Genomic DNA, 23,245 nt, shown 5'->3' with positions numbered 1-23,245 from the left:
TCCTGTGCTCCTCAGACCTTGCACAGGACAGGGGCCCAGTGCTTTTTGTGAAGAATCTTCGAAGTATCGGTGCTGACTTAACAGCAAGATGGCGTCCGCTTGAAGGAAGTTTGCCAACCATGACTGTACATTTCTCCAGCTCTGTGTTATTTTTGGGAACAATAAATTGGTGTGTTGGAAAGATTAGGGTCTTAAGAGTTGCAGACCAGGGCTCTTAATAAAAGAAAGACCAGTTTGTGCTTTACTTGTTGAAGTTATACTCACTCAGTACTAGTCAGGGACCTGGCCAAAATACCACCAGCTTTACTCAGAAAGCACCACACTCAATGCTTTAAAGCAATAGAATTATGTGTCTTAAACTGTGCAGGATTTAAACCTGTTGTTTCTTCTCTGTAACAAGGGATGAGTAAGTGACAGATTTTTGGAAGCAATGTGGCACGGTGGTTAAATGCACAGCTCTAAAGCCAGACCGTAACATTTATTAGCTCTGAAATGTTGAGCAAGTTATTTGTTTTACTTTCTTTGCCTCACGTTCCTCACGAGTAGCTGGGGATAAGGTTATCGGGCTTGCTGTGAAGGAAGTAGATAAAGCATGTCCAGTGCCTATAACAGTACCTGGCATACGGGGTGTGCAGTTAGATACTGTTATTGTCAGCCATGGGCTTCAGTTGGAAAAGGTATAGAGAGCCCTCTACACACAGTCCTTGGCATAGATATAAACAAAAATATATAGATATGATTGTTGGTAATAACATGCTTTCCTTGAAACAATTTGGATTAGTGGGGTGCACTTTGAGGAGGGGTAGTGAGATGAATGTTAACTATTTTAGGGGCAAAAGGAATGCTTCGAGTTCAGTTACACTGCTGTATTTATTTATCTATTTTTAAAAGGGGGGGGTTGAAGGCAAGAAGAACAGGAAGGTCGCAGCTTGTCTTGATGTCATCTGGTCACAGCAAAGTCACGTCTGGCAAAAGGCAGTTGTTATCTTGTCCTTGACTTACAAGGTATAAGAAGTGTCATGCAAATATTAATATTTAAAACAAAAATATTTTTAAAAACCACACACGTAAATACATTTTACACAGATATATCATATACCTCACTTATGTGCCGTTTTGTTACAACCAAGTCTTACAGACGATTTTTTAGACCTCTTACTCCTCCTCCCACTTGAATTTCTGCCACTCCGGAAAAATTAATTATGAAGACATGACTACATGGGTGGACTATGTATGTCTGTGGACACCAGTATTTCCTTTTTTGAATAATAACCTCTGATACAATTCTGTTTTAAAAGAAGATGCACTCAATAGTTTACTAATGTTGTATATTTCTCTGTTGACATGAGGCATGATTGCTTTGAAAAACACAATACAGTTACAGTACTGAAAAAATATTTTAATCCTTATTTTTCTCAACTATGCTTACTGGGAAGCAGGATATAACTCAATTTATTGGAAAACAACAGCGCCTTTAAACTTAAAATTCATCACGACGGCTGCAGGCAGAGAGCCCTGGGCTTTTGCTTACAAGTGTCTCCCATTTCCTTCCTTGTTTCTCACTGCTCCCCTCATAGGTTTACCAATACCCCTCCTTCCCTTCTTTCCCTTTTCAGTTCTGGATTTGGTCTTTCTACTCTGTCACCCTCCTTTCAAATAATCATTCATCTCTTTAGAATCCCTTTATCCATGCAAGATACATCTGCTGCTTCATTGGTCTTAGTAGTAACCGTAATCTCTAGCATATTGCCATCCTCTCTGCAAGCATTGTCTGTTATATTAACGCTGGGACCATGATAGAAATGATGTACTCTAAAAATTATTTCGACTACTTTGACTTACGTGGGCAATAGCATTTGCATTGAATTGTTGGCAGTGGAATGTAGGGGCTTGGAGCCAAAGCGTTGATGGCAGCTGGTGCCCGCCTGGCACCAGGCCGACTTCTTCGGGCCTTGGCACAACTAGGAATTGCAGGCTTCATTTACTCCTCCACGTTTGTCTCATTCCTTCCCCGAGGCTGGCGGATGGGAAAGGCAAGGCTGTTAGAGGAAACTGTTGAAAGTGATGATCCGGAATAGTTGCCCATTTAAGTAGCAGGTGAAAACAAGGCAGACATTTGGGGGCCTGTAAGCGTGCAAGGAGGTTCTTATCAGAGATGAACTGAGAGCGAGGACTAAGGAATCACCTGAGCTCGAGAATTATAAAAGCTTCTGACACCTGCAGCAAAATTTTCTACCCACAGACGGGGTCCTGGCAGGACCCGGAGGCCCAGGACAGAGCGGCTTCCGCTGCCAGTCGTCGCGCCCCTTCCCCGGCTGGGTAGTTGAGGGTCCGATCCCTCCCCCGAGCTGCGGAGGGCGGGCACTCAGCCGGCCTCGCAGCTGTCACTCATCCGGCCCCGCCGCTCCGGGCCGACGCCTAACCCGCACTTCAGGGCCGCCCCGCCCCCGCCCCGCCTCCGGCTTCGCCTGCTGAAGTCACAACACTGCCCGGCTACCTGGACGCGCCCGGCGGGCAGCTGCGGGCCCCGCGCCGACTGGCGGCGCTGAGGGGTCGCCGAGAGGAGCTCGGCGGCGTCTGTCGGAGCCGTTCCCTCCGTGGGCCGCCGGCGAGGGCATGATCGGGGACTCCGTCTGCCTCACGAGCGGCGGCGGGAGCGGCGAGGGCTGGAGACGCCGCGCAGAGGCCACGGTCCAGGGCTGCGCCGGGGGACAGCGGGGCAGGAGATGTGCCTGTCCTTAGCGGCCCAGCAAGCAGCATGCACCCCGATGCCACCGACAGCAGCGGCGCCGGCCTCAGCCCAGCGCCGGCCGTGGGCGCTCCAGGCCAGCGGCGGCCGGAGCCCCGGGAGGACGCGGTGGCTCCAGGGGGCCCTCGCGGTGGGAGCTGGCGGGTGCCAGTGGCCGTGGCCATCCTCGCCGCGGTGTTCCTCTCCTACCTGGGGCCCGGCTGCTGGCAGGGGGCAGGAGGCACGGGGCCGTGCGCCGCCCTGCTCAGCCTTGTCCTGTACTTGGGCTGCGCCTCGGCCGCCTTCCTGTTCGGGACCCTGTTCTCTCTCGTCTGCCGGAGCCGGCGAGCCCCGCCGCCCGACTTCGCCGCCGCCTGGACACGCCTGGTAGAGGCCGTCTGTCGCCGGCCGGGGGTAAGTACCGGCCTCTCCACTCCTGGCGCGCCCCGGCCTCGGCCTGGCCCTGCCGGCCCCTGGTTCCCGCCGCCCGTTCTCGAGACCCGGTGGTCGCAGCGGGGCCGGCCGAGAGGCAGGGTGTTAGGCGGTGGAGTCGCTCCGCAGTCATCTTCAGCCACCACCGTGCTGGCTGAGCCACCATTCTAGTTCCCCGATACTGCTTTGCGGCGGGCGAGTGCCAGGAAGCCGTGCACAGCGCTCCCTGGGCGCAGGCGCTGCACCCGGGGTCGGTCGTTATAGTGGGTCTGCTAACCGTCCTCCGCGGAAGGTAACTTCAGGACATTTTACGGAGGAGGGAACTTGGCTTAGAGAGACCAACTTGGCCCAGGCCAACTCACCCAGCCCCTCTTTTCCAACTCGCGTGCGCCCGATACCACGACATCCTGGTCCCACCATGTTGAGAAGTAAGGCAGTCCCGGCCCGTTTCTGCGATTTACCAAGCGGGGGTGGTGGTGGGGTGCCAGAAATCACTGTAGTGTGCCACAAAAGGAAGGCTGTTGTCTGTGAGGTAGGGAACAGTAGGGCGGTGCTTAGAGAATGTAGGAAAGAAGCAGTATTTTCAATGAGCTCTTTTCTCCCTAGTGCCAAACCCCTACTTTCTCTGCCTCCCAGCTTCCGGCTCATACCCTTCAGCGAAATGGACTGTATCTTAGTCTGACTCCCTCTGCCCGACTGTCATTAAACCGAAGTTGCCCAGGCACTTTGTGGAGGTGGCTCAACTTCCTAAGGATATCTGTTACAGGGATCACGACTCCCGAGCTGTTGTGTTTGATAAAACATCATTGTAAAATGATGTTTGTAAAAATCATCACTGCTCTTCACCAAAAATACCCTTTACTGAGCCGGTACGCAGCTCGGAGATAATGGCCGGAGAGTGGTGGGCCAGGCAGTCCGGCATGCTCACTCTGTAGGCTGATCAACAGTTCAGTGTATTAAGAAGGAGGAACTTCTGTTTTCATAAGTAGTCTCAAAAATTAGTAATATTGATTTTTCTTAAAAACCTTCACGTAGCTGTCCATTTTCTCATGTCTAATGTAGCAAGAGTTGGTGAGCACGTGTATTTTTCCTCTTGCTTTTCTCTACAATGATTTTAAAAAAGGACCCCAAGATTTTACTAGTTGGTTTGTTGATCACTGATCAATTATAAAAGACCTTGTAATTCTTCAGAGTAAGAAGTTGTAATTCGGTGTGTATATTTATTGAGTATTTTGTACAAGCCAGAGATTAGTTTGGACGCTGGGATTCAATCAACAAGACACATGAATGCACATCTCTGTAGAGATTATATTCTTATGGGGGCCCAGACAGTGAACAAATGAGATACTTCTGGATAGTGATAAAGGCCATGAAACAAAAAGTGGTTAAGATAAGTGGTGAAGAATGGCTTTTGCAGTGAGCAGCACTCATAGGGCAGCTTGGTTGCTGTGTATGGGGGAGAGACAATTTTTTTTGACATCTGAGCAGCTCATTAATTGTTGGTTCTGACACCCGTTTTAAAAGAAAGGAAGAGTGCCTAGTAAATGGGGACAGGAAGTGTAAAAGGCGAGGTCAGGGTCAAAGCTCTCGTATTGTAGTCTACCTCTGAGGGTCTCGTGTTGGGATTTACTATCCTGATACCTGGAAAACACATTCTCCCAGACCTCCTGGCTCACTCACACTTCTGGGCAGGTTAAACCTGGATAATCCAGAAAGCTGGTTTGGTAGAGGAATTAGAGAAAATAATACTTTAAAGGTGACAGTAAACTAACAGTGTATGTAATCTCTCATGTATATTACCTAAAGATTTCAAGTACTGGAAGAGATGAAGTATAATCTAAGGAAAGTAAATTGTTTGTCAGTCTTTTAGAACTTGGACTCTTATAATAGCCTCAAATAAGAAAATAAGTACACTCAGTTATATGTTACTTAAAGTTGAAATGCATATTAATCACCTACACTTCTTTTTAAAACTAGTACTGATGCCTTTAGTTGTGCTGTGTTTCTAACAATATGTGTTGAGGGCTTTAAAAAAGTGTTCTTTTTATGAATGGAAGCAGAAGCACATGGTGTAGTATAAAATATCTGCAGTTCTGTGGGGGTAGAAGCTGGACCACTTAGGTCATCTAACATATGTGGAGGGGGAGGCTGCTTAGCGCTAAACCAAATGGTGCCTCTTACGATACAGTGACTACTTTACTACAAGAAATTTTGGCTCAGCATGAAAAAAGAATTCTCATTTTGTTCTTTTTAAAAAAATTAATTTGAGGGGGAGAGAGAGAGAGAAAAACATTTGTTGGTTCCTCTTATTTATATATTCGTGGGTCGATTCTTGTCTGTGCCCTGAGCAGGGATGGAACCCCTGACCTTGGCTTATCGGGATGATGCTCTAACCAACAGAGCTACAGAAGGTCCTCATTCATTTGTGTACATTTGGATTATTGTAGTGTCAGCTAGACAAGACAGACACTGGGACTAATTCTTCAATCCGTTAGTCATTCCTTCCCTTCTTCCTTCCTGTTTCTTTCTTCTTGACTTCCTTCTGTAGAGGAAAAAATGCGTACATTGGTAAAAGTTGGCAGCTAGAGGGGCCTCAACTGAAAGGGAAAAGGTGCTTTCATGTCCAGGAGAGTTCACATGCTTCTGCCTGCTTCACAGTGGAGGTATTGGCTCTGAACTCCACGCAGTTAGACCCCATGATTGATACCTTTTGTTATCCCTTGTAGGTACCATAGTATTTCAGGCAGAAATAGTATGGTATTTTCAGCTACTAAGAAAACTTGTGTAAGGTCAGAAAGGCTGATACTAAAGTCTTGGTTGGCAGTTGATAACAGGGCCTCATTTTAGAAAAGCTTGCATTGCTCACAGGTCAGCAGACGGAAGCTGTGACACTTTGGAGCTGGCCTTCTGCTTGTGTTAAAATTGTTAGCCCGCCTTTGCTGGGTAGGCTCTCATAGTCTAAAGTTGTAGCTTGGTCTTGTGCCAGGCCAGTTACTGGTAACTCACCTGGACCAAGAGACTGAGGTTCATTAGCCCCAGTTACGTGACTCTAGACAACAGCAAGCAAAATATGGTGAAAGCGAATCAATAGTTTAGAAAACTTATTCTCGTTACCGAGCCAGATTTACAAAGTGCATCTTCGTATAATGGGAAAAAGACATGTGCTAACAGCGTATGGGAAACTGAAGACCATTGCCATGTAAAGATAACAGTGATGAAAGCCTTCAAAGTTCAGGCAGGGAAGTTCTAGAAGTTCATCAAATCTCTTTAACTAAGAATTGACTTATTATCTGCTATATATTTGCTATTCTGATCTTGCCAGGTCTTTTTTTTTTTTTTTGCCTAGTTAATTGCTGAGTGCTGTTCTAGGGACACAGTAGGCTATTTATAGACGGACTTTGCCTGAATGAGGGGATTATTGCTTGAGATGAGAACAAATTTAAGTCTCTCATTGACGCTTTTGATTTGAGATTTCACCCACGAGATTTCACTACAAGCTCACTTTCATCATCGCTCTCTGGAAGCGTGTGGCGATGTTTTAGTGTCGGGAGTGGGAGGATTCAAAGATGAAGGAGATACTCCCTGGGCCAGCCTCTGGGGCCAGGAGATCGGGTTGATGGACCACACTGGATGGGAGGGGGACGTTTATAAGAGACAGTGAAACATCCACAGGACCAATCCATGCTCCAGTTGGCTTGGGTAGGACTTCTAGAATTCCTAAATGAGTTCTTTTGCTAATACAGAAGTTCTTTGAGTAAAACAAAGTTAATTTAGTTATTTGAGGGGAAAAAAGGAAAAGCAATGGGAATTAGGGAGACTACACACGGCCTCTTTGTAACTTGCCTTTATTATGCTAATGTGATAAACTAATCCTCAATCGTTGGATAATGGGTAATGGCATAATGCACTTCCTGTCTTCAGAGTGTGTGTCTGCATTTTAACTAGGGGATTTCAGTCAAGGTGGCTAAAAAATATTTTTGGGGAAAGATGGTTTGTTGAGAATCCCTTAAATGATAAAATCCTGTCTAGGTAAGTATTCCTGTGGTATAAGGGCTGTTTTATTGCACTTTACATTTATACTGTTTATAATATTTCAATGTAATTTTTAATGCAGGTTATATAATCATATGTGTGTTTTTTTTTAAGTAGAAGCATATGAAAGTGTATCTAGTGCAGAAAAAACTCTCTTCCTTTTAGCCCCTATTAACAGGGGCTATTTATTCTTTCAAATATATGTTATACTTATATAAGCGAATGCAAATGTATATTAAGAAAAGTTTTTGATGCCTATAATCTCTTGATATATATATATACAGTGATTACACACAAAGGAGGAATTACTTATTTTTGGTATCTTTATTCTGAAGGAACTATTTCTTAAGGTCATAAACATAAGATGAAATGATATATGAGTACCATATATAAGGTATATACCATATATCTTTGAAATCAGAAGATACAGTACATGATTAAATCAAGAACATAAAAAAGTTAATCAAGACCAACATGTATCCTAAGAAAGGGAGAAAGTGTGTATTTGAATTTAGCAAAGCTGTCTGAAGGGAGCAATATGTACTCTTAAAATCTGTACAAAAATAAGGCAAACTAAACCAAGCAAACCGGCATAGAGATGCAGTACATGTACCATTTGGGTTCGAGTTGCCCATGAGTATGTGAGACGACTCGGAGCAGCTCGGATTGGAAAGGTGGTTTTGGCCCCATGCTGGAAACCCTCATTGAGAAAAGCAGAATTGGAGTCTCATCCGTCTGTAGGTATGGCAGCTCATTCATTACCATTAGTCCTCAGTACAGACAGGTCCAAGGATCTTTTCAAGAGGGTCCTAACATTGTCGTCAAATGATGAAATCAGCCCCAAACTGAAGGGTCCTCCTGTTTATTTACAGATGGGAGGATGGAAGTCTCCAAACTGGAACATTCTAGTTGGAGCCTTTATTTCTGACACTCTTGAAACTTAGGCTGCTTTTGTTTTGGGTGCATGCTGTGATGTCACCCAGTAATTGAATGCTTCCTTCTTACTTCCCAACCTTATCATTTGGGGGATAGGAAGTGCCCTAGATTCCTTAAAATGTGTGAGTCCTAGTCATTGTATTGCACTAAAAGGTGACTCAGCAAGTTCAGTGCTGAGGGTTTGGGCTTTAGAAAATAAAGAGTTTCTGTGGAAGGCTGATTAAAATGATGGCATATATAAACTTTTTTTTTTTTTTTGGTTTAATTGCAGCTTTGCTTTTGAAAGAAAAATATTGCAAACCAGGGAATTTATGTTTCAGCCCTTCACTGTCAGGTCACTTTCCAAACTAGGGTTGGTCGGTTGGGTGATGGTGAGGGTAGATAGCTCTCCCCAGGGATCACTTCCTGGTACCCTGGGGGTCAGGGCCTGGGCCCAGTCACTCCTTGGCACATCTTGCGTTAGCCCTGGGGTGTGTGCTTATGTGGAACTTTCCAGAAAGCCTAGTGGGGTTATATTTTGCTGGGCTTGTCAGCTTGGGTGCTACTTTTTCTTTTTTAAAAAGTTTTTAGTTATTTTGGGGAAAGAAGGGAGAAAGAGAAGAAGAGAAATATCAACGTGTGAGGGAAACATTGCTCCGTTGGCTCTCACACGCCCCCAGCTGAAGACCTGGCCCACAACCCAGGCACGTGCCCTGACATGGAATCCCACTGGCAACCTTTTGGTTTGCTGAATGCTGCCCAACCCACTGAGCCACACTGGTCAGGGTCCAGGTGCTGCTTTGAGAGAATGCAGTTAGGAGTGTGAGGTGTGTCCGCTCTGTCCCTGGGGTTGGCCAGTGCTTGTCAGTCCCTCTCCTCTAGGCGCTGGTCAGTCCGGGTGCATGTGGCAGCCGTCCTGCATTTCTACGTGTGAACTGCCACAAGCTGGATGTCAAGAGCAGTGAACACAGTGGCTCCAGGCAAAGGCCTCTGGGGCCAAGAGAAAATGGAATGAATTGTGCATGGACACATGAACCTGCTTAGGTCGCTAGCATTTATCCCATAAGCTTTCAATTTTAGTGGAGAATACACCTCTTGGAGAGTAAGACGCATTTATTTTTATTTTTTTTATTTTTATTTTTTACAAATACTCCCTTGTAAACTCAAACTTGAATTTCTGTAGTTCTCTCCCACCTGCACGAGGGAGTTTATATTAATAGTACCAACCAAAATTTTGTGGGTGTCTGCTCGTTCACTCACACAGGGCCTCATTGGTCAGCGCCCCTAACTCTACCCACCCCACCTCCATTTCTAGGAGTCCGCAGGCAGTGTCTCCTGTGTTTGTGGATAAGCTCACTTACGTTCTTCCATTTCTGTGCCTGCCGGAACCATTGCCACGCGTGAAAAAGTCCACCTCTTGTTGGGCTCCTGCTGTCTCAGGGCCCTGAAGCTGGAGAGCCAGGAGTGCTTAGTTCTCGTGCTTTTTTCCGAATCAGGGCCGCAGCACGGGCTGTATAGAAGCTGGGAGTGCTGCCCTGTGTGTCTAATTTGGACAAGCTTTTTTTTTTTTTAAACCCCATTAAAGAAGCTGTGGCTTCTGCCTTTGTTTGCTTCTCTGGGTAGGACAGCCCCTTCCCTTTTGTTTGTGGTTCCTCTCCACATGCCCTGGGGCAGTCCCTGAGGTCAAGCTAGGGCTTCCTCTCCCTGCTCCAAAGCTTCCTAGAGGTCTCTAAGCTTGAGCCAGATGCACAAGCCAGCACTGGCTCCTGTGCAAGTCAGCTCATGCAGATATACACCTGAGGGCAGCAAGCAGGCGCGGCCAACTTGTTAGACACGAAATGAACATCTTAAATGATCCAGATATGTCAATGTGTTTTTCCCAAGGCTGTTAATTTCATATTTTTCTTTTTTTTCCCTATTTCACTAAACCTTTGTGAGGTTTTGATCCCTAAATAAGCTCAGGAAGTTGCTTTGTTTTCTAGATTTAAATTTAGTTCACTCTTGAAATCTGTTTTTTGTTTTTTTTTTAATTACGTTACTCTTAGGCAGCCTCACCCTCAAGCCCCCTACACTAACCCACTAACCGTCTCTCCACTGAGGGTTAGGGATTTATTCCTCAGGCTCAGATCTCTGTTTGGGCCTCAGACTTATTCATTCAACTGCTTAACTTGACATGTCCCCTTGGCACTCACAGTGGTGCTGGGAACTCAAGTCCCAGTGTCCCCATCCCTCGTCCCTTGGTCCTCATGTCTTGATGAGCACCCGTGAAAGTCTAGTCCCACAGCCAGAAGTCTAGGAGTCCTTGACACCTCCTTCTCCTCACTCCCCGTATGCAGTCCATCAACAAGTCCTGTCTTTCTACCTCTTGCATATCTTGTTTTTATTCACTTCTTTCAATCTCTTGCACTGGGTCCCATCTACCATCATGCCCCACCTAGGTGCCTGCAGTACCCTCTGCCTCCTCACTGGCTCCTCCTCCACTGCACTCCTTCAAAACCGAAAGCCCAGTCAAATTCCTCTTCAGCAACTCGTTTTATTAAAACCCATGAGTCGCTTCCTGTTCTTCCCAGGTCTCCAGCCTCACCTCCTGTCCTAACTACCTTCATAGCTCGCAATTCATCCTCAGTCCTCAAAATGCCAGGCTCCCCCCCTCCTCCACCGTCAGTGACTTCTTTGCCTGTTGCTGCCCCCTGACCTCGTGAACGCCCCTAACTCAGACTGTAGCGGTCACTTTTGCAGCGAAGCTTTCCCTGTTTCTCAGTCGTGTACATTCTCATGGCTCCGCATTCCGTTCCTTCATTGTGCTGGCTGCAGTTGTAGTTTTATACTCATGTGCACAATTCTCTGTCTTTCTTTTTCATGAACCTTGAACTCCACGAAGGTGGAAGCTCCCCACTGTATCTGGTTTAGTAGGTAAGCAATAAATATTTCTTGAGTGAATAACTGGGAATCAATAGGACATACACATTAAGAGGATGGTTTCAGAGTCAGCTAGTTGTCTGAATTTGAATCCTGACTCTGCCCTAATAACTCTGTGACTATAAGCAACTTGCTTAAGATTTCTGTCCCTGATCATGTGACTCAGTTGGTTGGGTATCATCCTGCACAGCAAAAGGTCCTGGGTTTGATTCCCCATGAGGGCACCTGCCTAGGTTGTGGGTTTGGTCCCTGGGTCAGGGCGTGTTGCTGGAGGCAATCAATCAATGTTTCTCACATTGATGTTTCTCTCCCTTTCTCCCTTCCTTCCCCTCTCTCTAAAAATACATACATACATACATACATACATACAAATTAAAAAGATTTCTAAGCCTCAGTCTCCTTACCTGTAAAATGGAGATAGTAAATACCTTCAGGGCTTGTTTGGAACAATGTCATAGGATTTAAAAATACAAATATTTAGTATTTATAAAAGCGCTTTGAATATAGAAAGTTTTAAGTGGTAGACTTTTATACTTTACTTAAAAAACTTTTTATTATAACATTTAAAGACACAGACCCAGAAAAATTACACAACCTAACTGTCAAGTTGGATGAATGGTTATGAAGGGAATACCCTGTGACTTCCCCAAACCCAGTGCTAGCCCCTTCTGTTCTACCTAAGTAACTCCATCCTGACTTTATAGTAATCATTTCCTTGCGTGTCATTATCCTTTTATCGTTCAAATGTGCACCTGTGCACATTATACTTGATTTTTGCCCATTAAAAAAAGGTCCCCCCTCTGTCCTTTTCCTTACACTTCAGCTGGTGGAGCACCTGGAGCATTTGTCCTGGAGTGTGTCTGAGAGTCTGGGATTTGTGGATTGCATCTGAGTGATCCAGTTCAGCACCATCCCCTCCTTTGCATGCCCCGCAAACTGGCAGCTGTGTCCAGAGGCTCCACCAGATGTGCGTTTGATCCCGTCGGCAGGACTGTGAAAGTGGTGGTCTGACCTTTCTCTAGGAAGTGTGTACTGTCTGATTGTCTTTTCTGTGTTAGTCGCTGTTGATGTTCAATACCCCGAATCCATTATTTGTTGGGGACAACAAAAAATGGTGATGTTTTGGTTTTCATTTATTTTTTATATACTTTTTAAAAAGAGACACTTTCCCCTCATCTACTATTTGGTTACACAGCAGTATGGTTCATATAAAAAGCAGAATGAATGCTAGATTCTTTCTGATTATTGATCTCCAAGACAGTGAGTTAGTTCCTCGTCATCCTCTGAAAGTGACTAATCAGTTGTGTGTTTAAAAAAAATATTATGAAGTCATGGGTTTGAACATTTTTGATGGGTTTCAGTCAGCTGTGATGATTGTTTTTGAAGCTCATATAATTCCATCTTTGGCCAGTGAGAGCCCTTTCAAGTTGCCTACTGAGTCCTTTGACATGGCCCTTCTCGTTTCTGAGAGTTTTCTTGTACCTGGTTTAACAGGATATTTCAGGTTTATTCTGAGCATTCGTAATTCTGCTCACACCTAGAAATGGCCATTTCGACAGAAAGAGCCCTGATTTCTTTTCATGGGAAATGGGGTTTCAAGGACTCACTGTGCCTCTCAGCTCTGAGTGACACAGCCACACCCAGCCCCAGCTGCTATGTGAGCGAGCCGTGTTTTGTAGGGTGAACGACTGTCCTGGGTTGCTTGGAATTGTCTTCACTTTAGCACTGAAAGTCCCAGGTGCCAGGGGTGGAAAAGAAGAACTCATTCTAGACGTTAGGGAGACTCACTGCTTTGGTTTGGTCACTGTTTCTTGTCCTTCTCTATGGAGAAATATGGGAGCGAAATCTGTCTTTTGCAGATAACAATCACCCATACTGTCTCTGTCTTCTTACTTGTTTTGAATATTGCTTTGTAACCAGCTTCAGCATTTGCTTAATATAGCCTGTTTGGGCATCATTAACAGGTTCAGGGAAATGGCTTCTGTGGCTTCAGTTTGATTCATTGCACTGTAATTTACATGTGACACAGTGGATAAATAGGTGTATTACAGGAGTCATACTGTGACTGTCATAAAGTAATTGTTATTGCCGAACTTGATGTTTATTGCGCTTACTGTATGCAGGTGAATATATGTGTTGCCCAGTTTTATTTTACATCTACCATGTGAGGTAGGGACTGCTGATCTCATTTTGCAGGTGGGAAAACTGAAGTTTAGAGAGGCTAACAATGCATCCAGGCAAAGGGAGGAACTAAGAATGAGACCCAGGTCGGTCTCACTCTGGAGCTTATGCACTTAGCTGTCACCAGGAAGGGACCAGGCTGGAGCAGGCTGCCTGTAGTGTGTGCAGCCTTGGTCTCATGTAGGAAAGATTTCACAACACCAGTCCAGGTGATTTTGACAGTCCCTTTATTAAAGCTGGGGGCGGTGAAACAAGGAAGGGCTTAGGGTAGGAGCAACAAGAGAGAGACCAGGCGCAGCTGCTCTGGCTTGCTAGAAACAGCAGGGAAAGAAATGAGCCAAGGTGGGGTGTCACTCACTGGCAAGTCGGAGAAAAGGGGCCTTGGGGGCAGGCTCAGGGGTTCATTCCGTGACGCGTCGCCTCTGCCCATTACTCCCCTGGTTGCAAGTCTCCTGGGGCCCCTTGGAATTTAGGAGGTAGGTGCTTGGGTGGGAAGCAGAGGCGGGTGGGAAAGGTGTGGATGTGACCGCAGGAGGGAGAGCACATGCTGGGTCCTTCATCCTGAGGGTTGTGAAGGTTGGGGTTTGCCCTGGCTGGTGTGGCTCAGTGGACTGAGTGCTGGCCTGCAAACCAAAGGGTCTCGTACAAATCGGGTAAGATCGTTGTGTTTTGTTTTGTTTTCCTGCTGAATCTGGATGAGGCTTCAGAATCCCTTTCAATATAGCGTCCCAGGTAGCCACTAAAAATTTGCTAGAGTTGGCGCATAACCTGAAACCCATCTGTGTCCCGAGCAAGAACCTCACAGACGGACGGTGATCTCTGTGGGCTCCTGGAGCGCTTTGTTCGGTGACTGTACTACTCTGTCATCGCAACAGTCAGTCATTAGTCTTTTCGCCTGTTCCGGTAAAAATCAGAGCTTTCTAGACTATGACCGATAAGCACTTCATTCTGGGAGATGCTTTTAGGGACCCGGCGAAAACAAAGAGGAAGGATGAAAGGCTGGTTTGAAAAACTACGTTCTTAAAGCTTCACGGTGAGTGTTTTTCTGTTAACAGTCTGAGGAACCCCACAGTAACTGCTTTTGACCCAATGTTTTTTAAACGCGACCAGTCCCTGTATCCCCTTCCTCTTTTCCCACCAGTAGGAGATTCATTATCTTAAAAAAACAATACATAATTCAGAGGCAGGACAGGCCCAGGGGTGGGCAGGCTCTCCATGGGGGAGCATCCAGCCTCCTGCACCGATTCTCTGTTTTCTTCTCAGCTCCGTGCTGCACTCCCCCCACCCAGGTGAGTGAGATGAACCTGCAGGCTATGGACCGTAGGACTGCAGCCGTCTCGGGTACCATAGCGACACAAGATGACATCCAGAGGAACAAGGAGGGCATCCTTAGCGACGTTTGTGACATTGTCCCCTTCACACCCGCTTACTGGCCGGGTTCGGGTGGGTACCCATTCCCACCCAGCTGTTGGTGCGAGGGCAGGATTTCTGTGACTGGCTCAGTCGTCTAGAAGTGGGTCACTTGGAGAGGAAGGAAGCAGCGGAGTGAAAACAATGAACATCTCACTCGGCATCACAGATCTTCCTGACTTCCCTTTTTAGCTCGTCGTTCACACTCTCACTCTTCACTTACACGAATCAACTTGCAGTTCCCGAGTTTATCTCGCCGTGACGTCTGTGTGCAGCTGTGGGCCCCGGGAAGGCCTTTGCCTCGTTTGTGCACCTTCACTCCTGGCTGTTAAAGTTCCAAGTCAATGGCCCTTCCATGCAGTCGACTTCACCATACTTTTTGTTTCTGCCCAAAAAACTTTTACTGAGGTGAGGAGAGGAAGGTCGAGGTGAAGTCCAGGTCTCTGGCTTGAGTGGTTGAATGGACATAGGTCCCTTTGATGCAGGTTTGTGATGGTAGAAGATAATGAAGTGAGTTTTGGCTATGCCCATTTTGAGACACCTTATTGATATGTTTAGCCCTGCGATTGGAGGGAGAGACCGGGGTGAACTAGTAGATTTGCTGGCAGTCAGTGTATACCCGGTATTAAAACACAGGCTTGATATGACCGCCAAGGGTAGCCTGGGATGGTTGAGAAGCAGCGAGTCGAAGGGCGGGCACAGAGGAGCCCGCCGGTGTGAGGGGAAAGCCCAGGGAGGCCAAGGGCGGCAGGGACTAGATGGCCAGGGCTGCCGGGGGGAGCCGAGAGGTCCAGAAGGAGGACACACGTCCGCTGGCTCTGACAACATGCGGGCTGGGAGGGCTGTGCCCATGTCATTCAGGTGGTCAGGGTGGACTTGGGGACAGACACGATGTTGCACTGGCTGAAAGGCTGGTGGGGGGTGAGCGAGCAGAGGCAGCGCATGGACTGTGCTCAAGTCGCTTGGCTGAGCGATTAGGAAGAGAAGGCAGTGCTTGCAGCTCCATGTGCTGTGTGTTTTCGGGAACTTTTTGTTGTTAGGGGAGAGATTTGAGCACATTTCTGGGTTAAAGGGAAACCGTGTAAAGTGGAGGGGGAGCCTGGAAACCTCTGAAACGAGTATGTGATTGACAGTGTGGTGTCCAGGCAGCCAGGGTCTGAGCACAGGCGGGCAGTGCAGGCTCGAGGCTGATGTGAAAGAGGCAGAATGGGAGCAGATAAGGAGGACTCTGTGGGAGGCAGGCAGGGCATTAGGACACCTCCTGCTGGTCACCTCCATCTTCTTGGTAAGCGGGGAGCAAAGCTAATTGCTGATGGGGAGGAGAGTGACGTGCGTAAAGACTGATTTTAAGAGAGGTGTGAAGGTTCAGGGGGAAGTTATTGGAGAGAATAGCAGCAAAAACATTTATTGACCCTTTACCGTGTACCAGGCCCTGTACTAAGCACTTGACATTCTCATGTAACCCTCAGTGACTTCATGAGATAGTTACTATTACCCTCATCTTACAGAACAGGGAACAGTTTTAAAGAGGTTAAGTGACTTGCCTCTGTCACCTCAAAGGTGACAAGGTGACAGAGGTAATGAATGAGGGATCCAGGCTCCTGACCCAGGAGCCGCCCCTCCTAACCTTTGTGCTCTCCTGCCTGAGGAGGAGACAAGGTACAGTGCAGATAAGTGGGTGGATTGTCTTAGAGGACAGGACAAGGAGGCGACGATGCCCACGGGCCGGGAGGTGATGCTTTGTCAGAGGCGCACTCCGCTCCAGCCTTGGGTGAAGAAGACTGGCTGGGGGCCCGGCAGGACAAGGCCAGGGCGCAGGTGTGCTTGACGAGAGTCGTTCAGGTGTCACAAAACCAAGAAGGAGCTGAGGCCAGGAGGGAGCTAAGGGTGTAGAGAAAAGGGATGGTCGGAGGGATCGGAGGTCTCCTGACTGTCATGCCAAAGCCTGTGGCGTGGCTATGAGACCTGGGAGTGGAGCTGAGGGTCCCTGGATGTGATCTGCCCCAATGGTCCACGTTGTTCGTCTTCTTCTTTCTCTTTTGACTGAAGGGATTGCCTCCGGAAGGTCCCTGGTAAATGTGGCCTGTGAAGTAAGATTGCAGTACCCATTATAAAGTCAGAGGGGTGGGAGAGGCCAGGCGTGGGTCTGGGGGGAGCTGCTGTCTTTTGACTGTCCGGGGCCGGGTTATCCAGGGCCTGGGCTTGTCATTGTGCTCAGGGGCAGTTTTATCTGCTAAGTGCAGTAGAAATTAATGTCAGGACATACCGAGAATGCTTGTTTCTTTAGAGGAGGATGTTTTAGCCAAGTCAGATTTCCAAAATTATTTTATTCAGTGGTTATACACAGTGTGGGGTGTAGATCAGTCCAGGACTACAGTTGTGTTTGATTTAAGCACAATATTTAAAAGGCCTCTTCATTAACTTCACTGATTTCTTTGCCTCTTACAGTGATTAATGATTTGGTAATGTCATTCTGGAATAGAAATTCTATACAGAGTTTATACCACCTCCTTTCTCTATGAGAATACAAATGAAGCACTATAATTATCATTTCAGTGAACTAAGCAAATTTGAAGTTAGGAGCGAATCTTTTGTGATTCTGCTCCCAATTTACGTAAAATGACTGTGGCATTCTTACATAAAATCTTCTGAACAGTAAAACACTTCCCAATTTTTTCAGGGGTCATACTTTTGTCACGACAACCATTGATAGTGTTTCTCAGTGTGATCTAAGGGTACGTAAATAGTTTAGAAATTTTTATGAAAGATACTGTACTTATTCCAAAGACACATCTTACTCTTTCTGAATAAAGACTCTTGGGGGATGGGATCTAGAAATACATGTTTGAAAAAATTCCCTAAGTGATTCTTGAAAATCGAGTAGCGTGCTTTCGAGCAGTGGATAGGGGCTTCGTGTTGTCCACCGGGTCCCTTTCAGCACTCACTGTGTTTCATGTGCCCGCACACCCGAGTACGCACTTCTCTGCCCTCTTTCCTTGGAGGTGATGTCTGCAGCACAGTGGCTGATCTTCGATACCTTGTTTCTCTGGGGAGGAGGTTTTATTCCCTGAATTTCAACACATTGATTTTAGATGGAACTGGGAGAAATAATTTTTATGATCTAGACCTAGTCTGGGACAGATAAACTTTCACTCACCAGTTAGAGGGACGTAAACGTCAGCCTCTTTGAGTCAATTCCATTGAATTGTACTTTCACGTTTCTGGAACGTGAATTATTTTTGTGGCACTAATTCATCTCACACACTCTCAGCATCTCATTCACATGTGTTATCTTGGCCACTCTGCCCAGAGTTCAAATTTTTGCTTCAGTGGCAATATGGTCATTTAGATCCCACTGAATCAAACTACCAATGGAATATTTTTCTAACCAGGTACTAAATATTGTATTGCTAGTTTTTCTTTAAAGGCCAGTCAATGCATTCATTAGGAACAGCCTTATTGATATTCTAGAACATGGAGTATAAAAATAAAACAGTAATTGCTTTCACTACTAAAGATCCCCCTGGAAAAAGCCAATGTGTGTGACTCATCCGTCGTGGGGCTACAGGAAGCAGGGACAGCCACGCTGGCTCCCTTATCACTTACGTTCAGTGGTTTCAGTGAGAACTCTTGTGAGTGAGAATAATTTTTGTGATACACTTCAATATGTTTGAACTTCATGCCTCCTCTGAAATAATCTCGTGGACTGATAGTATCTTTGAATACCTTTTCTTCCATGACCTGGGTTGGAGAGCGAAACGTAGAGAAGATGCCAGAATCAGGAGAATATTTGGATTCCTAAACACGGCTCCCCACAGTGGCGTAGCTCATTAGTCACTTGATTATGAGCTTCTATCAAGAAGAGATTAGCCCCCCCCCCCCAGCACAGATAATGTAATTCCCTCACCTTTGTTTCTCTAGCACTGAGCTAAGTGGTAGACACAGACGGAGTCTGCAGTCGGTGTTAGGTCATTGTATGGATGGATGGAAATGTGATTCAGATCCTGTAAACCTGTGCCTTCCCCTGAGCTCAGAATCACAATGGAAGCCAGTGATCTCATTGGCTACAGAATTTTTATTTTACACAAACCTTTCAGGAATGCAGAACGCTAATGCCAGTTTCCAATTACATTTCCTAAGCCAATTTGCTCTTCTTCATTTTTCTCTGCCAGTCCAAATATCTGTTCTGTACTTGCCAATTTAGGCAAACTGCTGTCTGCCTGTGTACTTTCAAGTGGATGTTATCATTTCAGTTTCCAAATCCGTGTCTGATTTGAAACATACTTAAATTTCTCATGTAATCAAGTGGAGTGTGTTTTCTAAGCTTAAGATTTAAGTCCCTGACATTAGAAATAAAACACGTTTTTTCCTTCCCTTGAGTCTAATTCTTCCAACTGAATGGAAAAGCAGTCTTAAGTATGTTAACCTACCTCAAAATCTACCTCTACTGATCAGTTAATAGAGATTTTGCCTTGGTGTTAATAGTTATTTTTCTCTTAGAAAGCCGATTAGTAACCACCTGATTAGCCCCAATTTGTTGAAAGTTAGTAACATTTTGATTTTATTAATGATAATGGCTATATATGGCAGTATGTGCCAGGCATTCTGCTAAGTGCTTTCTGTGAGCTAGCAATTACAGACTGAGATGCCCAGGGTTTGACTGTGGCTCATGATTTGGCCCAAACAGTGCAAGGAGTGTTTGGAATATGATGAATGCCTTGGAGAGATCATCTACAATTTTGGATTTTCGTTCTTTGTTGCAAAGAACCGGAACACTTAGCTGTGCAGCAGCAGTGACCCCCCAACACACCTACATTGCCACTAAGCCCCCATTTGTTTTCCTCTCTTCTGGACCCCTCAATTAGTCATTCAGTTTAATCCTCTGAGGTGTCCTAAGCCCGCTTAACCTGGCAGGGGTGGGGGTGGGAAGTGGCTGAGTCCAGGATCTCTCATTAGGAAAATGTGCTGTTAGACTTGAGAGTCGGCAGTCTTTCCACTCTCTGCCAGCCCCTCCTGGCTCTGGGACTCTGCTGGTCAGCCTCCGTGTCGGGCGTGACTTCTGTTGCTGTGTCACCGTCTCTTGTCAGGGTCTCAGAAGAGATGGCCTTTCTCACTTCTCAGTCCTTTCCTACCTTCCTGCAGAAGAGTAGGTGTGATTCCATCCTTTCTTTGGTTTTAAATAATTTTATTTAAGGCCGAGGCAGAATAGGATTGGTTTGAAAGGAGCCATGGCTGTGAGAACAACAATTTAAGAAGGAGAATATTTGTCATGGGATCCCAGTAGATGGTCAGATGCTGAGGATATCCGCAGAGGCTCGGCCACGTGACAGCCCCATGTGGTTAATGGTGATAGTTGGGGGTTTGTGTGTGTTTTCCTAAGATAAATCACGACTTTAGTAGCTTTACAAGAAATCATAACCACCACCCCTGCAACTTTGTGAAGTGTTTTTCTTTTTAAAATAAACCAAGATACCTTCAAAATAAACCAATAAACCTTCAATTTAAAAAATTGAAGAGTACAAGGATCTAATGAAGGAGAGTGGCAATGGGCGTGATGGGAATGAGACATCGTGACTGGCTGTCCTGGCCCGTCTGTGCTCCCCCCGGGAAGCAGCGCGGGAAGCAATACCAATGGTACAGTGGACGCTGAGCGTATGTCTTGGCCAGATGCCTGATCGCTCCTGGGTGTATAGTAGCCAGTGGCGTCCGAGTACCCAGATCTGTCTGCACAGAGACTCGGTGGCTGTTGTTTCCTCGGGAGAGAGGGCATCCACAGCCACAAAACACTCAGTGTCTTAGCTCTGACACAGTGCGAGTGTGTTAGGGCTGTGGACTAAAAGTGATATTTGGGAGCAAACGGAAAGCTGGCATGTTCTCGGGAAAGGGTTTTTGGATACGGCACCTCTTCCTGGATGCTGAGGGTATAATTACATGTGCGGATTAGAGGGGAGCTTCCAGGTTTTGCGTGGTGTGTGGAAAGTGTTTCTGAAATGAGCGTTTATAGGTTGAGACCTCTTATTTTCTTTCTCCAAAGCACTCACTGAGTGATTAAAAATGACCTTGACATTGTTGGTTTTAAGTTAGGTTTAAATCTTAAAATTAAGCCAGATTTTATTTACTTTAATGAAATGAAAATTAAGGCATATTTTTTACACGATAAAGGGTAATACTTTAACAAAAGCTTTCATGAGAGAATAGTGTGGGAAGAATAATAAAATCTTAAAATGAAAGCTGATTGACTGGTCAGACTACTTTTGAAGTCCTAATGTCCAAACTGGGATATTGAAGATTTCCATCACTTACCCTTTGTGACAATAGGAAAAGCACTCTTAATTTTCTTTCGTCTTTCCTAAAACTGCTATTTTAGGAAAGTGATTGTCAGGAAGAGAGGTAGGCTTTATCTGAGGAATGAGACCAGTGATTGTGCAGATGTTACTGTAGGTAGTTAGCTCATTATTCATTTAAAAAAAGTGGAGAGCAAAGGGAATTAGACATTGAGTTTAATGGAGTGGGGAGCATGAGCCTGTTTGCTCCACCAGGAAGCCACAGCTTTTCACGCCCCAGGGCATCAGAGTGTTGCTCCACCAAGGTAATTGACACTCCTAGCATCCCCTGTCCAGTATCAGATGTTGGTGGAGGGGTGCAGGGGGAGATACTGGACCACAGAGGCCACCTGTCAGTCTAACCAGGAAATGGACCCATTGCAAAGCATGCGAACGCCTGGGAAGTTGATCGGTTCTTTTGAAAAAGTACCTGGTCCATCCCACACCCAAGCTAATATAATCCCAGAGGAGCAGGGATGTGATCTATCTCTCTCGCTCTCTCTCTCCCCCCACCCCCACCCCCCGCATTTGCCCCATGCACTCATGTATCTACTCTCCATAGCCATGTGGTCTTAGCAGCAGCCACATGGACTTCACATGCAGGCTCTACTGGGCAGACTGACTATCTCAGCACAGCAACAGATTGGAGCTGGGAACACAAGCTAAACTAGCCAGATACTGGACTGAGCTGCACTTAATATGAAGCAGGACCTCTGGACCCTGGCTTTTGCTTTGTTCTTGCTGAACACGCTGTTGGACCTTTTCCATGGTAGGGCAAAGGGAAATGGGACATTGGAAACTCTGGAGCAGCTTCTATTTCCACCTGAATAAATCATCTTGTCACACCAGTCTCCCGTGTGTGGGTCCTTGAAATGCTTTCCTCATGATCCAGTGAAAGAACCCAATTTCCACAGGCAACACAGATAAGGGAAAGGTTGCATTTGTCTTAAAAAACAAGTCCTTTGGGGAAGCGTCTGCCATGTGGAGTTTCTTTTTTTCAAGCTTATAAATAGAAGGAGAATGAAGACCATTTCTGCTCACTGACCTCTGGGCCACAGGAAGTTACTCACATTTGCATCTGCTTTAGCTGGCTTTCTGCCCCCCCCCACCCCTCCAATTTCCTACCTCCCTATCTCTTTTTTCCTTCCTCCCCTTTTCTTTGCTCCTTTCCCTTTCTCTCCTTCCCTTTTTTTTAAAAAAAGATTTTATTTATTTATTTTTAGACAGAGGGGAAGGGAGGGAGAAAGAGAGGGAGAGAAACAACAGTGTGTGGTTGCCTCTTGTGTGCCTCCTACTGGGGACCTGGCCTGCAACCCAGGCATGTGCCCTGACTGGGAATCGAACTGGTAACACTTTCGTTCGTAGGCCAGTGCTCAGTCCACTGAGCCACTCCAGCCACGGTTCTCCTTCCTTTTTTTCTTTCTCTTCCTTGGGATGATAATTAGTCAATTCCACTTCTGTGATCTGAAAGAAATGAAGTATGTTGTGACAAACTTACACTTGTGTAGGACTTTAGACATGAGGGGAGCCTGGCGCCTTGAACGTTAATCCCTAAGAAAGGAATTTCCATGCGCGGTTATATAGTTATTGTTGGCACACGGTCGATGTTTGCTGTCTTTCTCTTCTCCTTACATACAGACTCACCATCAGTCTGTGGGATGAGAAGGGCTGAAGAACCTTTTTCTTTCTAATAAGGGCCAGGGACCCCTGGGCATGGGGGATGGGGGAATCCAGAACCAGACTGGAAAACCAGATTGGCAGAATAACAGGCCTTCTGCTTTTACAGAACCCAAAATGGAAATTGTTAACCTGATTAGCTTTTTAAATTAAAGAGAATAAATTAACTCCTTATTCAGATACAGTCATCCTGACCACATATGTTTACATACGTTTTACATCTAAGTATAAAGCAGAGACAGAAAAGAAATGTGCAGACAGATGGCAAGAAGTAGTAGAGTGAGACAAAAGAAATTAAACTAGGGAGACACGAGAAATTAAGAATAAAAAAATCAGGTTTTGAAGGAAATTGTGAAGACAGACACCAGCACAGAAAACCTGCTTCGCTCCCACCTTGTGAAGGCAGTTTTCGTTTCAAGAACCTCAGTTCTGGAACTTCTCAACTAAGTGTGGTATCGTTGTGGTTTTGTCATCCGATAAGCGATGTAACTAAAACCGCCATACCCGTATTTGGGAAACTATACCTGCCTATTTGTCAGAGACCTGAAAAGTTGCAGTTAATGTTATCTATCAGTATAGTGCTCTAAAAATATTAATTCAATTTAATAAATTGTCCAAAAAATCCATA

At 45.9% G+C, this 23,245-nt stretch overlaps 1 protein-coding gene and 1 long non-coding RNA gene across 6 annotated transcripts in view; one reads left to right on the top strand and one right to left on the bottom strand.

The window, feature by feature from the left end:
* Nucleotides 1–857: 857 nt before the first annotated feature.
* On the bottom strand, nt 858–3,689 carry LOC119036887 (uncharacterized). Of its 2 annotated transcripts, none has more exons than XR_005080085.2 (3): nt 3,523–3,689; nt 1,843–2,017; nt 858–997 (listed from the first exon to the last, which is right to left on the bottom strand). It is a non-coding gene; the product is annotated as an uncharacterized LOC119036887 (long non-coding RNA). The 2 variants fall into 2 exon arrangements; XR_005080086.2 differs by lacking the exon at nt 3,523–3,689 and adding an exon at nt 2,186–2,452.
* Nucleotides 2,457–23,245, top strand: part of SNX25 (sorting nexin 25) — a 93,409-nt gene continuing 72,620 nt past the window's right edge. For all 4 annotated transcript variants that reach the window (XM_053659821.1, XM_053659823.1, XM_053659822.1 and 1 more), the window contains exon 1: nt 2,457–3,142. In XM_053659821.1, the coding sequence (XP_053515796.1) occupies nt 2,759–3,142 (384 nt within the window). In that variant the 5' untranslated portion in view covers nt 2,457–2,758. The remainder of the gene's footprint in view (nt 3,143–23,245) is intronic.

Source organism: Artibeus jamaicensis, unplaced genomic scaffold, assembly GCF_021234435.1.
Source record: "Artibeus jamaicensis isolate MK-2021 breed Jamaican fruit bat unplaced genomic scaffold, CSHL_Jam_final scaffold_833, whole genome shotgun sequence".
Classification (NCBI taxonomy): Eukaryota; Metazoa; Chordata; class Mammalia; order Chiroptera; family Phyllostomidae; genus Artibeus; species Artibeus jamaicensis.
This window is presented reverse-complemented; position numbering and strand designations above follow the sequence as displayed.